Source organism: Amblyomma maculatum, chromosome 9 (genome assembly GCF_055883805.1).
Source record: "Amblyomma maculatum isolate TAMU_Amacu chromosome 9, ASM5588380v1, whole genome shotgun sequence".
NCBI classification, from domain to species: domain Eukaryota; kingdom Metazoa; phylum Arthropoda; class Arachnida; order Ixodida; family Ixodidae; genus Amblyomma; species Amblyomma maculatum.
Window position 1 is genome coordinate 33,974,467 of NC_139352.1, and position 16,186 is coordinate 33,990,652.

At 46.8% G+C, this 16,186-nt stretch overlaps 2 protein-coding genes across 3 annotated transcripts in view; one reads left to right on the top strand and one right to left on the bottom strand.

The window, feature by feature from the left end:
- Positions 1 to 3,420, bottom strand: part of LOC146178802 (uncharacterized) — a 71,249-nt gene extending 67,829 nt beyond the window's left edge. Inside the window, exon 1 of the mRNA XM_084578558.1 lies at positions 3,114 to 3,420. Within this exon, the coding sequence (XP_084434684.1) occupies positions 3,114 to 3,231 (118 nt within the window). The 5' untranslated portion in view covers positions 3,232 to 3,420. The remainder of the gene's footprint in view (positions 1 to 3,113) is intronic.
- Positions 3,421 to 3,895: 475 nt separating this feature from the next.
- Positions 3,896 to 16,186, top strand: part of LOC146178803 (uncharacterized) — a 36,432-nt gene continuing 24,141 nt past the window's right edge. Inside the window, exons 1-3 of one of the 2 annotated variants that reach the window (XM_084578560.1) lie at positions 3,896 to 4,152; positions 5,001 to 5,076; positions 5,169 to 5,281. In XM_084578560.1, coding sequence (XP_084434686.1) covers positions 5,011 to 5,076; positions 5,169 to 5,281 — 179 coding nt within the window. In that variant the 5' untranslated portion in view covers positions 3,896 to 4,152; positions 5,001 to 5,010. Of the gene's footprint in view, positions 4,153 to 4,216; positions 4,732 to 5,000; positions 5,077 to 5,168; positions 5,282 to 16,186 lie in introns of those variants that run through there. The other variant, XM_084578561.1, reaches the window with a different exon arrangement.

The following is a 16,186-nucleotide window of genomic DNA, read 5'->3' on the forward strand; positions in this document are numbered from 1 at the left end:
GAGTTTCTGGAAAATGGTGCCTAATGCAGTCACATTAATAGAACCTATGACATTATATAAATACCACCCCCCCCCCCCCCCCCTTCTTGAACAGCAAAGGTAGCACGCAATTCCAAGCTACTGCATGAGCTTAATCTGTGCAGCAAGAACTCTTAATAAACACTGCTGCCAAACAGATTGCCATCAAGCCACACCTCTGGTGTTAAAGAAAATAGAATTCGAGAACCTATGACATTATATAAATACCACCCCCCCCCCCCCCCCCCCCCCCCTTCTTGAACAGCAAAGGTAGCACGCAATTCCAAGCTACTGCATGAGCTTAATCTGTGCAGCAAGAACTCTTAATAAACACTGCTACCAAACAGATTGCCATCAAGCCACACCTCTGGTGTTAAAGAAAATAGAATTCGCAGGCATGATATAAAATGTTTTTTAACTAACACTTCTAAGGTTCCTGTAAATAAATGAGCACAAACCAATTCCAATGAAAAAAATCAGTCCACGTGTCTGTATGTTCTTTCCTGTCTCGTCCATAAGTGCTGTTTTCGTCGTTCCCTTCCAATATGAATGAACCTGCTCGACCCAGCCCTCTTCTCAGCTCAGGACATTCAGCACAGCCCTTCACTTCAAAGTTCAGTTCACAAAGTTTTGCATCTGCAGAGAATGCAAGTGCGACGATGCTACAAATGCCCAAAAGCAAAAAGGCACACACTTGGCCACGGCAGACTGGCTCGCAAACATAGCTGGGCCACCGCAACAACAAGCACAATAGAGTGCAGTTTGCTTTAAGATTGTTTTCATCATAACCTCAAGACAGCTGCTAAGCACACCGACAATTGCAAAAGAAACAACTCACCACTTCCAATAATATGCGTCCAGCAGCTTTTAAAAAGTAGACAAAAGTATGACAACAGCAGCAAAAGTTGCATGTTTGCAGGCAATCAATGAGCAACAAAATTCCCAAAACAACTTCAGCAGTGCTCCTTCAAGAACTAATGACCTTTATTTCCCTTTTGCTTGGAAATTGTGGCCATCAGCAGAATTATTCAATTCACAACTAAGATGTACGCACATTAAAAATTAAAAAAAAAAAACTGCAAGAAAGGCACACAAGTTTAAAAAAAAAAACTGCAAGAAAGGCACACAAGTACTTATACATGAAAACCATAAATAAAAAGTGGACAAACAGAACCCGAAAACTTTGGTTTAAAGGAGTACAGACACCTAATTTTTGTGTTCTCATGTTTTATCCTTTGTAATGATGCCCAAGATATCGCTATTACTGTACACGAATCACCACGTCATATTTGCCTACAGCTGCTGAATAATTTATAATCGACTCATCTATTTTGGTTCTAGTTTCAACAGTGAATCGATGGCTGTGAAGTCGTCTAGGTCACGTGAGGGGTGTCGTTTTAATTTATTACAATGATAAAAGCAGCATACCCCAAGAACAGGAATCCCGACAGGTGAAGAATCAGCGATTATATCACTTTTTCATGCCGCGCCAAGACTTGATTGTGATGTCGGAGCCATCTCGGCTGCTGAAACCGAAACTAGTGATAAAAGAAGATTCAATTATAAATTATACAGTGGTCGTAGCCAAAAACTGCGTGTGGGTTGATATACAGGAATGGCTTACGCATCATTAACAAGAAGAAATATGCCACCAAAATTTGGTGTCCACAGTCAATTAAGTACATACAAGCGACCAACGAGGTTCAGCACAATAATAACGTGGAAAAGGAGGTAAAAGACAGAAAGAAAGTTGTGGGAGGCAAGAATGCAAGAAAAATCAGCGCTGAGTTTGTACAGAAAGCGAAACCAGGACATAAGGAGGGAAAATCTATCTGATAACTCACGAGGCAGCTTACTGCTATTCGAAGCTAGAACAGGGGTCCTGTGAACGAAAACGTACACAAAAATTTGAGCAAGTAGATATATTATAGTGATTTGCGGAGTGGAAATAGACTACAGAATGTATAGTGCAGAAACTCCAGCCGGCTATCACAGATGGAAAAGTGACAGATCTGAAGAAGAATCTGGGATTTGTGCATCGATGAGAAACAAGGTGTGGCGGTTGGGAGATCGGTCGAGTAGGGCAAGGGAGAGGGGAATTGCGGATCCACGAGCTGATTCTTAAGGAAGGGAAATGGGGGATTATTGACTGGACAGCGCAAGCTGCCATATGATATAAAGGGCCAGCAGATTCCATCCATTCATCCAACCTGAGAAAGATTTTACAGATCAGGCTAAGTTGCAGTACTCACTGCCGAAGTTTTATGATGTGGCACTTAAGCAGACAATGCCAGCGAAAAGAACTGACAGTGCTCCTCTTGCATTCCCTATGGCAATGAGTAAACGCCTGACCATAACAGAAAGGTCTGCGCGAAATTAACACCACGCGAAAGAACCTGGGACCAACTTAAGTTATCCAGTTTGCACAAACTTCCCTGGTTTTTAGAAACGCATGAACTAGTCTGGCATTATCTGGTTTTAAGGCGAGTCTTTAATGGCTCATGCTGTCGTGGACAAAGTGTGTCCCGCTTTTACGGCGTTCTGATTGGCCGAGGCGGGATGCGTCCCTGCCATCTGTAATGCCACACTTGAATGCGCGCCACGCGACAGGAACGATGGTGTACCGTCCAAACTCACACTTGCTGGAGAAAGAGTGATATATACTGCGCCTTTCCTTTTCTGTAAACCAATTATAATTATATGTAGCACTGCAACGAATGCCAAGAGGCTAACGATGGGAGCCAAATTAGAGGATAGGATGGGTAGGCTTTCGCCATTCTCCCCACCCCCATTAAACTGTTTCCGAGAGTCGACGCCGACCAGCGGGCTGACCTCACGAGACCAAAAAATTTTCTCCAAATCGGGCGTTTAAGACTACCAGCAAACAAAATTTTCGCTTTCATTCCCGGAAATGAGTCTCATGTCACCTAATCGCACGCAGAAAGGAACACGCTCGTTCTGCAGGGGCTGGGACGCCACCCCTGCAAGGCAAGCCGCGAGCACAGGTAGAAAACGCTTTTGAGACAAACCGTCACAACAGCTTTAAAAAGTGAAAACTGAGAAGCCACGACAGTTCGCTGACTCGCAGTACGAACCATCCGAGCTCCAGGAGACGCTCGAAACCTTCGGCGCCTTCACAACGTCGAACTGGAAGCATTGCTGAAGTGATGCCGAGGACCAGACACGGACGTCTTCAGCGGCGGTAGCGAACATGGTTATTAGTAACCGGTACTACCGGTAAGATGCACCAAACGTCTGCAGCACAGCGCGCAGTACACCACGGTTTGCCTTTTTCTTTTTCGACCGCGCTCTCGCGCTTACCGCTCGTGCATTCGCGCCCCAAGTGAAATATTCCCCGTGCCTGCATGAATGGACCAACGGACGGACGAACCACGCGCGCCCACAAAATTGTATGTATCCGCGTGCCGCTGTCGCTGCAGCTACGTGCCATTTACGTGCCGCGTTCATTTTTCATCGCCTAAACTAATAACATCTCAATCAATTTTCTATTTAATAATTACAAATATTAAAAATTACGTTTCTACGTGACTCTTGAATAACATACAAAGTTACAAAAAAAACCTGACGAACAAGAACTCATTACTTGCGCGCGAGCAAACTGCGAAACACACTGTGAAAAGGTCTGTTTAAATTGATGATGATAGTATAAAAGCAATGTGGCAATGTATTTAAAAGTTTGAAGCACAAAATTAATTTTAAAAACAAATTGCAAGTTAAATAAAAATTAAATAATTCTTAACGTCGATTTTAATGTAATGTAAGAACAAAAAGTTTGTTCAGATAGGTTTTATTGCTGCTAGCGGCACGTAGCGGACAACTATGAGAAAACAATCAAAAAGGCAATTCTGTTCCAGGCTAGCCCTTCCTTTTCTTTCAGGGAACTTGAGTACGCAACTCCCGCCCGTCAATTTTAGCGTCCAACCTGGCTTCGTTTTTCACAATGGCAATGTGTTGACATCGTTGAGTTGAAAATTTTTGAGTTCCGTCATCGCAACGTTTTCTGCAGATCGCGCGGCGTCGCAGGACAACCAAGCCAAGGGAAAACGCCACCGTCGTCGTCTTTAGGACGCACAACGCGCTGCGAGGGACCGGCCAGCGTGCAGCAGCCTCACCGTGAGTCGCGCGGGGCTGGCGGTGAATCGGTGGCGGCGCTCTGGCCGTTGTGTGCGGCCACCTCGAGAGTAGAGCGCGCGCGCCTGAGTCGCAAGGGTACCCCATCGCCGCCGTTTTGCTGTTATGCGCGTTCTTCAGTGTCTGCCTTGTGCCCGTGACATCAAAAATAGTCGGCTAGCACCGACCCTCAGACAAAACTGTCGTTCTCCTGAATAGGCGCGCGAATTGCGCCGTGGCAGCGGCCTTCTTGTTCGCGCTGATGCTGCGAGGCGAAGCAACGACGAGCGTGGGCCCTCAGCGGGCCGCGCGCGCGTCGCATTTTGCCTGGCGTGGGAACTTTGTCGTCAACGTTCTCGTTTTACATCTGTGACTAGGTTCTGGGCGATCTGGGAACCACCTTAGCTTTCTTTTCCGAAGCGGGCGCGCCTCGGATGTGGCGCGCAGGCTGGCAACGGTCCTCGGTGGGAAACTGCCGCCGAGTTTGACCTTCGGCGTCGCTACGGAGCGCGGCGCATGGTGCATGAGAAAGCGTTGCCGACTGGTGTGCATTTTCAGCGAGCTGGGAGAGCGCACGTTCAGGTTACCTTGTTTTCTCGTGATCGTTTTGTGTGTTAGATGCATATATGCGATGGACGAAATGCCTTATGTGGCATGTTACTTAACACGCCAGGATGCGCGGCAGCTATTATCGATTCACTGTGGTATGACTTCACATAACCAAACGGCTCAGTGATATAACCTCATTCAGTGTCTTGAAATGGGTAATGCACGTTGTCTATTTCTTTTGGCAGTGGTTTGGCATGGTTATTCCAAAACACAGTTTACCGATTGTCTTTCTTCAAATACAGAACCTGAGTCATGGCAGGCGGTGACGGCAAAAATGGATCAGCGACACCAACCACGACACCAGTCTTCACGACTGAGGTGGGTCTCCCACCTTTTCTCTTGTTGACAGCCTGTTGCTTGCATCAAGTCAGTACCATTCACAGCCTGTTCTTTATTCTCTCTTAATGCAGTTGGACAGCCCGGCTATGTTTGACGACCCGAACCTTCCTGAGGGTTGGTACCGCAAGGTCTGCCAGCGACAGAGCGGCCGCTCAGCTGGGAAGTTTGATGTCTACATATACAAGTAAGTTAATGGAATCATTTCATATTGTGTGACTGGGATTACTTCATTCTGTATGACACGGAACCAACCAAGAGTTTCATCATTGCGACCTGCCGCAAGGGCTCCATGGTTAGGCCGCTCGGCTACTGAGCCAGCCGGCTCGGCTTCAATCCCGGGCACGGCAGCTGCGTTTCGATGGAGGCTAAATGCAAGGTGCTCATGTACTGTTTGATTTGGTTTGGTTTATCTTTTTTTTAAGCTGTTATTTGCATATTCTGCTTTACCGGGATCACTTTTAATGCAAACTGAACTGCCTTGTCGACAGGCTGGCCTCTTTGAGAGGCAATCACGCAGAATTCTGATATCCAGTAGTCTAACTGAAGTGAGTGTGGTCATGCAGCTTTCATTATGAAAGTGATACCATAAGAAGCAGTGCATGGGATACAGAAACAGTGGGCAAAAAAAGTGGAGTCTTTATGCGACAAATTGCCCGCTGCAATGGCTCATTGGTTGTGGCACTTGCCTGCTAAGCCAAAGGCAGTAGGGGTTCAATTTTGGCTGCGGGAGCTATATTTCATTGGAGGAGGAATGCTACAATGTCTGTGTATGCAGATTTTAGTACATGATAACCACCTAGTGGACTTTGATGACTCCGGTGCCTGGTTTCCAGAGAAGTAGGCTTGCCCAACTCAGATTTTTCTTCAGATTATGGTACATGTATGAAAGACCATTTTGGCGTTAATTTTATTATTATTATTATTATTATTTTCTAAGAAACTCTTTTGGGGACTTGAAGAACTACAGGTCATCGAGATTGAGAGCCCTCCACAGTGGTACACTTCATAGCAAACAGTGTTATTTTTCGCGTAAAGCTGCGTCAGGCCGACCACGTCTGTCATAAACACAGATGGTGTTGCTTGGGAAAACAGTTGCAATGCTGTATAGTTAAATCCGGTTGTAACAGAAATAAAGAAAGCCCACAATTTTTCATTATATGCAGTTTTCACGTGAAGACTAGGAAGAACAGTGCAAACGGAAACAAAAATAATTCTCCCTCTTCAAAGTAACAAACATGGACTAGTAAACTATTGCGTATTTCTGCCATATTTCCAGTAAGTGAGCAGTCGATAACAGATAGTCGCTGCGTTGAGTTTGTTTTATGAGATTTGCAGTATCGAGGAATTCGCTGCATGGCGCTTCGTTACACCCTGGTTTAAACTGTATACAGTCAACGACCGATTTTTCGGACTCTCAACGGACCATGAAAATGTCTAAAAAAAACAAATCAGCACCAAAAAAAAGCTCAATTTATTGCCTGTTATTCACTTTGAGGCCAGAAAAAGCCATGAATGCTTTTACTGCACCACGCTCCGCTTCCGTGCTAACAGGTCCGCCTGAATTTCGCTTGCATCAGCTCGGCTTGTGTCGGCTGCGCAGCTGCAGGTGAGTAGTCGTCGTTGCTCTCAGACTCCACAAGCACTTGGCAAATAATTTCTGCATCTGTGAGCCCAGCGCACAATTCCAACTCGTGGTCCACGTTTGTGAACTCTGAAAACGAGACGGCCAGTGGAATTTCGACACCTGTAGTGCGAAGCTCGTGAATGAGTTGCTCACTGCCTGACAGCTGCTCGACGACGCTCTCCTCGCCCAAGGCAGCCGACTCGACATTCAGCAGAAATCCCGCGTGGCGGAAGCGATTGCGCAGTGTTGTGGGTGCTACAGACTTCCACGCATCGGCGAGCGTACTAAGTGCTCCAAGCAAATCGACAGACTAGGTTTTCCCACTGTCGAGGCACACCACAACCACCAACCACTGGATCACAACACAGACTCCGTTGAGTGCCTTCTCACTGCCGCATTGCATGGGAAAAGAAAAAAAAAACACCCTTACAGAATCTGGAAGCAGCTTCTTGAAGAACGAGCCACAGTAGCGACAAAACATATTTCTCGCATCAGCACGACCACGGCTAGGCCTACTCGCTATGCTCGGCAATGCACGTGAAACATACGGCAAACACAAAGCAACAGGCAGTCGAATCGATCACGCTAAAAGAAGAAAAAGAGCACTCCGGTGGCGAGCAGCGACGTTGTCCCAGAAACGGAAGCTGCTAGGCAAATAATATAGCCTCGATCCAGCGTCAGTTTAGCTGAGGAGTGGCATGCAAGGCCGGCACCGGTGTCGAGGCTATCAAAGGAAAAAGTAAACAAACAAGATGGCGGTGACACCACTCAAAATGTGTAGCAGTTGGCCCGGCTGACGCTTGGAAGGTCCGAAAAATCGAATAGTCCTCCTTAGAGTGTTCGCAACTTGGAGCAGCGTAATACACTTTATAAGGTATGTCCTGGGGCCGGGAAAAAGTCCGAATAATCAAGCATTTCCGAAAAATTGAGTGTCCGAAAAATCGGTCGTCGACTGTACATTACAGTGTGAATAGCCACTGTCAGTTGGCTTTTGAGCCGAGAACATTTTCGAGGTTTTCGATTGCATTTGAACTTCAACAACTTTGGCACTACTAGACAGCAAACTCAATGACAAATTTCATCATCTATAGCCAGTTCCTTGTGCTACCACTATAAGCACTAATTACAGGGGTGCAAGTGCTAATTTGACCGGCTGTGCCTAAATAGCAATTTACGTGATAAATGGCAATCGCAAGTATACAACAGCAAATTTAGACAAGTATTATCTTCTGTTGAGCAACTCTGGGCGCTTGCTACAAAAGGACAGATCCACATCCAAGACAGTTTAGTTTGCTTGTAGTCCTTGTCCTAAAGCTGTTATCACCTTGGCTTTCTCGAAACACTGGTGGCACAAGCTTTTGTGGTTTGAAATCAGTAGCGGCTAATCGATTCCACTAACAAAAGTTTTCAAAACCATTTCACCCCTAAATAATTTTCACCAATGTGATACAGAATCAAATTTTATGTAGTTTTCAGACTAAAGTAAAATCTTTTTCAACCCATGTTACTTTGGTACTTAGGATAATTTGAACTAGGAGCGCAGTGCTGGCTGATGTCCCTGTATGTTTATGGCGTCCTATGCTCTTTAATTCAGACATGGGCTGGCCCGCTCTGCGTATTTTGGGCGGGGGATCACGTCGAGGTACGGCGCCGCCAGCGATCGCCGAAATAGGCCTCCCCAAAGCTGAATTTCATGTAGCAGTCATGGCCGCACGCATTATGCGCGCTATGGCAGATATGAAGACGATCAGAAGTTCGCCATTTCTGAAATAAAGCGCAATCGCATAGTTTTGCATTCGCTTTTACTTCACGACATCCTGTGATTGGGAGGGTGCGTCAGATGCTGCTTGGAGCATCACTGTTATTTTATTCTTGCTTTGGGATGATGTCACGCTGTTCTAACGCATATGCATGTGTCCCTCGCGTGCATCTGCATTCTGCTCCCAGCCGGTCAAGCGAAGTTTTACCGCACTGCACATGTGACAGTGCAGTGAAGCACCCTCAAAACGTGACAGGGCCGTTTTGTGCTGGGGCATCAACAATACTGAGGTGCACTGCGAAAAGGGTAGGGAGACTTGCGATTTTGGAGCAATCCTTCAACCTTCCCAACAGTTTGTACAAAGCCAAGAAAACCTGTTGTTTTCACTTACGCTTTATCAGATGCAGACGACTGTCATGAAGGTGTTCATCAGGCAAAATTACTGAATTCATGTTGTTTTCGGCAATTATTACTAGCCCATTTGATAATTCAAACTAAATTAATTTGAGCGTTTTTACTGCTCCATTAGAGGCCAAATTAAATAGAACTTACTGTAGCTGAAAGCAGAAAAATGCACTTAGTAGTATTTAACGTCGTCAGTCTGTTCCAAAGCTGCTCCACAATTAACTTCTGCAGTTGCTGTGCTTGCTCCAAAAAGCTAGAGCCTGCATCCACCCCTGTAATTATTTAGCATGAAGGAATCTAGTCACAAGTTCAGCCTTGAAGAGTTAAGAACGATGTGTTTATTTATTACAGTGGTTTTTACTGTTCCTAAAGATGAATTTCACTGCTCGGGACAGGAGGAAGTAACATTTTTGTGGTATTGAACTAGCATTTCTGATCGTTCTAGAATAAAATCTTGGTCATGAAATCCAGGGTTGCACGGAAACCCGTCTGGTCGTGTACATGTGCATGGCGTAAATCTTAGAGCGCTGACCAATTGTTCTAGGAATGATGTTTCGGTCCCGCTGTGGGGGCCTTGTTCACAGTCGAATTTTGAACAATTGAGTTATTGTTAACGAAGCCCCGTAGTGGGGCCGAAACGTCATTTACAGAACGATTGGTCGGCACTCTTAAGATTTCTGTCAATCTTGTCGTGCGATCGCTCGGCCTTGGGGGGATGTGAATTTTTTTTAATTTTCTGTCCGCTCTTCTTTAAACGTACAGTGGGAAAGGTTTCGGGTGTTCTGATTCTTGTTCACTCTATCGCAGATGATTCAAATGCATGAGCCGTGACCATATCCTTGAGTACAATATTCTCGCAAGACGCAGATCATAGGACATATAGAGCATATGACAGGCAACAATGCTAGCAGTACTGACATTGTGTCTTTTATCCTTTTCTGCTAAATGATTTATATTTCTTTTTTTTTTTCTGTGTGTGTGCTCTGCAACTATTCAGCTATTATACCACTATATTCACAAACGTGCCTCGACTCAACGCCCCTCCTTCACTCTGGGAAGTGGAGAAAGCAGCCGCTTCTCCACTTAAGGGTTGATTAGGATTCATGGACACCCCTCGGCGCCTTTCTTTGACAAGTTCTCGAGAAATCAGTCTTGACTCGATCACGCACAAATGGCGTATAGTTGTTACAGTGGCATGCAGTTTTCAGGCAAAAAGTAGGTCCGAAGTGTCTTTAAAAAATATGTACAACATTCGGACCAAAATTTTTGACTGCAAACTATGTGTCGCTGCGTCTAAGACGTTCATAGCCTAGTAAAAGTTGTTTTGCAGGCTGCATGAAACAAAGCGGCTGTGAAAAATGGCTACAGAAATGCTCTTCCATCTGGCAACATTCACTCCTGGTCACATACAGTTTACGTAGAACAAGATATAGGCGTTGAGAAATGGTGTAAAGCCTAGTGCTTATTAAGTATTATTAAGTATGCTTAAAAATTTCTGTTGCGCTTGCCCTTTGTCCTCGAAGGGCTCGGAGACGATGAGTGAAAAGATGCATGTTTCTTCGTAGTGCGTTGCAGCGCATGCATTCGAACCGATCAATTCAACTCCTTAAAAGCAAATGCCGCATGGCGCTTGAGATTTCCGAGCAAGCCGGGTGCCATAATTGTTTCTGTGCTTTAGAAGCCGTGCCATTCGCCGACCGCCAGCATCCCTCTCTAGAACGAGTGAACCAACACGCTCCCTCGACAGCGCAACCTATCCGAACACATTGGTGCCCTGACGCAATAGGGGAGACTACCTCGGCCAGGCAACGCTGGCTGAGGATGAGCGCGCCATCCTTGGAGATGCCGGCAAAACCTCCTCGGCCGCGTCTGCTTCGTACTACATTCGAGCGCATGTTTACATGTGCGTGCGTGGTTGCTGCTCTCCTTCTCTTGCAGTGTTCTGGCCACCATTGCATTCCAAGAAAAGAAAAACAGCTAAATTGAGTATATCATGGCGGGACCGGCTTCAGGTCATTTGAAACCACTCATCATTAAAGGTAGATAGGTTATTGATTCCGGACAGTTGCGCCGCAGCAGCGAACGAACTTCCCCTGGCCTCTGTCGGCATGAACCAAACCGTAAGGCAGTATATTTCTGGCCTTTGTAGGGAAGACGTCCAAAACACGCTGAAGAGAGGCACCATAGAGCCTGTGGCATCCTGTGTGTTCGTCACCCTGCTGAACTGAATTGTTCATTACGGGTGGTAACGTTTAGTTTCATTGACCTTGTTGAGAGGGTTGCCTAAAAAGTCTGTTTTCAAACAGTTGAGTGGGCTCCTTTCAAGTGAGTGGTCACGAAGGGATAGGAAGCTCCCTAACCGGCACCAGGAGCACTCGTTGCTGTGTGCATATATATCAGTGACTCTCCATGAGAAGACTGTGCTCTTCTTTTCTCTGAACAGCAGGGACAGAGACATAGCGGTATCCGCATTATTCTTTACTCTCGACACCTTAACAACACAAGAAGTGCCACCTTGGATCTCTCAGACTATCTGTCACTTGTCTCTCGCCTTCAGTAGCAACTCCGCGCTCGTTTTTTTTTTTTTTTTTATGTCTAACAGCCTGCCAACCAGTACTTTTTGAAAACGATGTCTGTGGCTCATTTTTCAGCACCTGAAGCGGTGCGCAGTGGTGACATTTTATCAGTTACAGTTGAATCCCGCCACAACGAAATTTCCGCGACAACGAATAATTTTTTATTCCCCGCGAGTATCCTATAAGAATTAATGGCCTAAATTTCTCTGCACAACAAACCATTTTTGCAGAGCGTTTCCGCTTCAACGAAATTTTCGCGTTCAAAATCGAAACCGAAACTAGTTTTATTGGCGAGAAGTCCAAGTCAAATCCAAAGCCACATTAAGCATGAAATCACGTGATTGCAGTTCCGCCATTTTGGCTTTGTGTCGTGGTCGCGTTGTTCACTCGCTGCCTTTCTCTTCGACAACGACGAGTTTTCATCCGCAGGACACGATGGCAACGCAAGTGAAAAAACGCAAAACTCTTTCCCTTGAGCAAAAAGCTCAAATAATCGCCCAAGCAGAAAGCGGAAGGAAGAAAGCGGCAATTGCTGAAGACTTCGGAATTCCTGCAAGTTCGCTGTCAACGATTCTAGGCAATAGGGAACCCAAGCTCAAGTTTCGCCGCGCGATGGCAGCGCCGCATTCCTGGCATGGTGGCGAAATGTAAAAAGATGGGACGTCGCCGGAGCAGACGCTCCGCTAGCTTCCTGTGCACGTTTGGCGATCGAGTTGCGGCTGGCGGTTATTTCGCGATACAAAAACGCTTCCACTGATGCGAAACGGAGGTACTAAGTAGCATTGTGTCATGGGTAGCCACAATAGTAGGCGAAGCACCAAAAAACGAGGCTCACGTGTGGGACTTTGCAGATTTCATTGGAAGCGTTTCCACAAGACCTGTTTTCCAACCGCATGACAGCATTCAGAGAAGTCTCGCGTTCTTTGTGGACACGAAAAGGGCCAATTTTCCCCGTCTCCATAAACTCAGAAATGTTCGACAGTTAACAAAGATGTCTTAGAGAGGCATCAAAAGAGTACAATGGTGTAACACCATGTGTACGAAGTGAAGGGGGTGGAGGATTGTCCTGCTTTTCGCTCCGCGCGTGTCTTGCTTTGCCGATTTTCTGTGCTCTCTCCCTGCTTTGAGAGTGCTCTGAAAGCAACCAAATCAACAGATATCCAGCGTGCGACGCCCGCGATCGACAATGATGTGTGAATGTGCCCTACGACCAAGAAAATATCTTTTTTTTGTATGTGTTTGTGTGCGTGTGGGGGGGGGGGGGGGGGGTGGAAAACATGCTGGGCTGAGCCGCTTTTACAGATTTCTGCAAATTGGCCAAGAAATGAACCAACATTATTATTATTCATAACAAAAATATGTTGGAAGTGCAATACAAAAGCGATCCTAGTTATGGCTCGATTGACACTACTCGCACGGAGCACCCTATTCGCGTCACAGGTTTCGTAAATGCAAACCAAATATAAATGAAGCACAACCATTTAGTAAGAACCGAAATAAAGCACGATTGTAGTACAAGCTTGGATTTCACCTTCCTTCCGAGCCAGCGAGCCGGTTATGTCGCGTGCAGCACGCGGAGTACGCATGTGCTTTCGAGACTGCTAGCATTCGTGCCTTTGAAGAAACATCTCCTTCGGACTATAGCTTATTCTTCTACTGCAAGATTTGCTTTAGTAACGTCGTAATAATAAAAACAAAACTGTATATAGATCTCATGCCACAGGCCAAAACGATGATCAACAAGCGAGTAGCTTTATTTCAGAGTACTGATAATAATTCCGCAGTTTTTAAACATATTATAATGTAGCGTGTGCAACAGCAGCCGCTAGGCGGCTGTTCATCGAGAGTCTCGTGCGCGGACTCGAAGAAGTGGCCCCATGGCGTTCGATGAGAAGAAGCTGAAGTCGGCAGCTGTCACTCGGTGCTCTGGACCTGCTCTCCTGTGCCTGCTAGATCAACCCCCTATTAAAAACCAACCTTCTGGTTACGGGCCTAAACGGCTACGTGACAATATACGACAATATATTTACATAGCTGACTTACCTCGAGATAAACTTCCTAGGTCTTCGCTAACGTGGGAAACGCATTCACAATCAATATTTACTCATCGCCGTCTGTCATCTGCTCTGCAGTGCAGACGTGAATAAAAATTTTCTCGGCTATGATTACGTTTCCTCCATGAAAATACGCGGCAGGTTGTCCAATCATCAAGACGGAATGCAGGCGGCATGTCGCGATGCGCCTGCGGGGGCGCGTCAGGGCGCGTGCTCGTTCGAGAGAAAGCGCGCGGCGGACATCGCGAAGGCAGCGAGCCGAGCCGATGGCGTCCCAGTGTGTGTTTTTCTGCCACAGATGGCGTTGCCCATCGGCAACCGCAGCGCCGCCCAGCGATGCTTTGGGAGCCTATTAGGACAGCGTGAGAATGGCACTTGCTTCAGGCACATCCTCGAAGCACAAAAAGGTGACGCGGCCCCTCCATGAAGAGTTGGACAAAGCAGTGCATGCGTGGTTTGTGGAAGCACGAGCCAGCAACGTCCCCCTGTCCGGAAGCATCGTCCAGCAGAAAGCCTTGAACTATGCATGCCTACTTGGCATTGATGATTTTAAAGCCAGCATTGGCTGGCTAAACCGTTTCAAGGCCCGCCATAACATCGTTGGAAAAGTGTTGTGCGGCGAGTCAATGTCAGCAGACGTGGACGGAGCAGCTGCTTGGAAGGCGAGTAACATGGCCGGAATTTTAAGCAACTTCGCGCCTGCAGACATTTACAACGCCGACGAGACCGGGCTATTCTACGAGATGTTGCCGACTAGGACGCTCGACTTCAAGGGGCAGCGCTGTCACGGCGGCAAACACAGCAAAAAACGCATCACAGTGCTGCTTTGCACAAACATGGATGGCTCGGACAAGCGTCCGCCGTTAGTCATAGGCAAAAGTGCCAAGCCGCGCTGTTTTAAGGGAACTCGTAGCCTACCTGTGCAGTACAAGGCGAACAACAAGTCATGGATGACCCGCGCTATTTTCATCGAGTGGATGATGGCATTCGACCGCGACATGAAGCGGCAGGGCCGTAAAGTTTGCTTGCTTTTGGACAATTGTTCAGCGCATCACTCCGACGAAGTCAAGCTCACTAACACGGAGCTGAGGTTTTTCCCTCCCAATTGCACGTCTGTCTTACAGCCTCTCGATCAGGGCGTGATTCTTAGCCTGAAGCGCGCTTACCGCGGGAGGTTAATTCAGCGGCTGCTTTTTAACACTGAAACCGGCCGAGACACGAAGGTGGACTTGTACGTGGCACTGCAGATTATGTCTGCTGCCTGGAGCACACTGGGGCGCTCAGTAATTGTGAACTGTTTCAGGCACGCCGGATTTGCCGAAGGTCGACCCGTACACTCTGCTGGCCTAACACCAGGCGTTACAGACGACGACGAAGAGGCGTCACCGGCTCCGGGGATCGCGGCCGCCTGGAAAACGCTGGGAGAAATAGGAACCATGCCGCCTAATCTCGAGCTCGACGAATACATCGGCACTGACGCTTGTATTGTTGTTCACGAAGATGTGAGTGATGAGCAGATCATAAAAGCTTTCGGAATGATAAGGACTCTTCCGATGAAGAAGACGACGACGTACAGGAAGCGCCGGCTGCGGCAACCGCCGTACAGGTGATGGACGCTTTTGATGTCATCAGGAATTTCGTTGCTGTCCGAGACGACGATGTTGCAATGGGTTTGCTGACCGAGTGCAAAAATCGCGTGACGGCGTTGCTCGCCGTGAAGCGTAAGCAAACCAAGCTTACAGATTTTTGGCATTAAACGCCTTTGCTGCTGCTTGGGCAATTCTTTCTGCGTTTCACGTCAAATTTTTGCGATAACGAAGTTCCGCGAGAACGAATTTTTTTTCGTGCACCGTGAATTTCGTTATAGCGGGATTCAACTGTATTCATAGTTCTCACTTTTGAAAGCACTCATAAAAACACGTTTCCAACCAGCCTCTTGTGTCAGTCGAGAAACTGAAAAATGCAAAAATGGAAAGCGTCGGCTTTGCACGCACTCTGCGTGACTCTCTTCTCCTGCTCCGTGTGCACATGCGGAAACTCCTGGCACGCGCTTCTGCGCCGGTAGGCTGCGCAGACTCTACAGTCAGTGCTGCACTGCGCGGCAGCACGTAGGTACAGTGCAGTCCACTTATAACGATATTGAGAAAACCTGAAAATCTTATCATTATTACCAATTATCGTTATATCTAGACAGGCGAAACAAAAGCACACCCACGTATTTATTTTCCCATGCATGTAGGCTTGCCTACTTACGATGAGTAAATTGAGTTGAACAATGCTAATCATTGTAAAGAGCACTAAACACTTTACTATAGTATGCATCAATAGCCATAAAATAACTTAAGCATACTTAAGAAGTCGGAAATTCGCCTTCGCTTTAGCAGCCCCTGAAGCTTGACAATCATCGCTTCCAGTAACGTACGCTGGCGGCAGTGCACAAAAACGGTTAGCGACTGGATGAACTGAAGGACATCCCCAGCCTTGATGGTCGGTAAAATCGTAGAGTGTGAATATCCGTATTTTTTCACGAGGCTTCCAACCTTGAAACTCTGCCAGAAATCCCGATGAATCTGCCGTTTCATCTCGTGAGTTATCGCGGCGACCACATATCACGCCGTCCGTCAATGTGGTCGCCGCCATCTTCCCCGGACGCAAAATTGGCGATGGCGGT